This window comes from Cebus imitator, unplaced genomic scaffold (assembly GCF_001604975.1).
Source record: "Cebus imitator isolate Cc_AM_T3 unplaced genomic scaffold, Cebus_imitator-1.0 Scaffold76, whole genome shotgun sequence".
Lineage (NCBI taxonomy): Eukaryota > Metazoa > Chordata > Mammalia > Primates > Cebidae > Cebus > Cebus imitator.
The window spans coordinates 1027194-1028286 of NW_016107391.1; the positions used below are offsets into that span (position 1 = coordinate 1027194).

The 1093-nt window shown below is 46.4% G+C and overlaps 1 protein-coding gene across 1 annotated transcript in view; it reads left to right on the forward strand.

Moving 5' to 3' along the window:
- Window positions 1-1093, forward strand: part of LOC108306982 (protocadherin beta-5-like) — a 24819-nt gene that overhangs the window by 21454 nt on the left and 2272 nt on the right. The window contains exon 4 of the mRNA XM_017532145.2: window positions 302-1089. Coding sequence (XP_017387634.2) covers window positions 302-1089 — 788 coding nt within the window. The remainder of the gene's footprint in view (window positions 1-301; window positions 1090-1093) is intronic.

A 1093-nucleotide genomic window follows, 5' to 3' on the forward strand; every position in this document is an offset into this window, starting at 1 on the left:
AAAAAAAAAAAAAAAAGAAATGAAAATTACCTGAAGTTGTAAAGCAGAACGCTTGGTGGCGCTGCAGGCTAAGAGAGTGAAAAACGGCAGAATCAGTGTCTCCTAAAAAGCTGTGCGGGTTTTCTGGCAGCTCGAAAAGGAAATATTTTTTCACTCCTGGAGATAGAAGATTTCCAAGAGGCAGCCGTCCCATGTCGGTCAATGTTAAAAAGAACTAACTCAAGATATTTAAATGAAGATAGCTGAGTTGGCTGTAAAGCAATTATTTTGTGATTAGATACTGCATCTTTTGCATCCTGAGAAATGGTGGAGATGCGGCTCCCCAAAGCGCCAGAGAAAAGGCAAGTGACTGCCATTATTTTCTTATTACTACTGTGGGAGGTGGGCAGCGCTAGCATTAAGTATTCAGTCCTAGAAGAGAGGGACAGCGGCTCTTTTGTGGCCAACCTAGCAAAAGATCTGGGGCTGGGTGTAGGGGAGCTGGCTGCGAGGGGCGCCCGGATTCTTTCCAAAGGAAACAAACAGTATTTGCAGCTCGAACGGAAGAGTGGGAATTTGCTCCTAAAAGAAAAATTGGACAGGGAGGAGTTGTGCGGTGACACAGATCCATGTATACTGCATTTCAAGGTGTTACTGAAAAATCCGGTGCAGTTTATTCAAGGTGAACTACAGCTCCAAGATGTAAATGACCATGCCCCAGAATTCTTGGAAAATGAAATCCTCCTGAAAATCCCTGAAGGCAGCCATCCAGGGACTTCATTTCCTTTGAAAAAAGCTCAAGATTTGGACGTAGGTAGCAACACAGTTCAGAACTACACAATTAGCACCAACTCCTATTTTCACCTTTTCACTCGCAATCACAGCGACGGCAAGAAATACCCAGAGCTGGTGCTGGACCAAGCGCTGGACCGCGAGGAGCAGACCCAGCTCAGGTTAACCCTCACAGCGCTGGATGGTGGGTCACCGCCCAGAACTGGGACTTCCCAGGTTCTCATAGTGATTGTAGATATCAATGACAACGCCCCTGAATTTGCTCAGCGGCTCTACGAGGTGCAGGTCCCAGAGAATACCCCTATAGGTTCCCTTGTCGTTA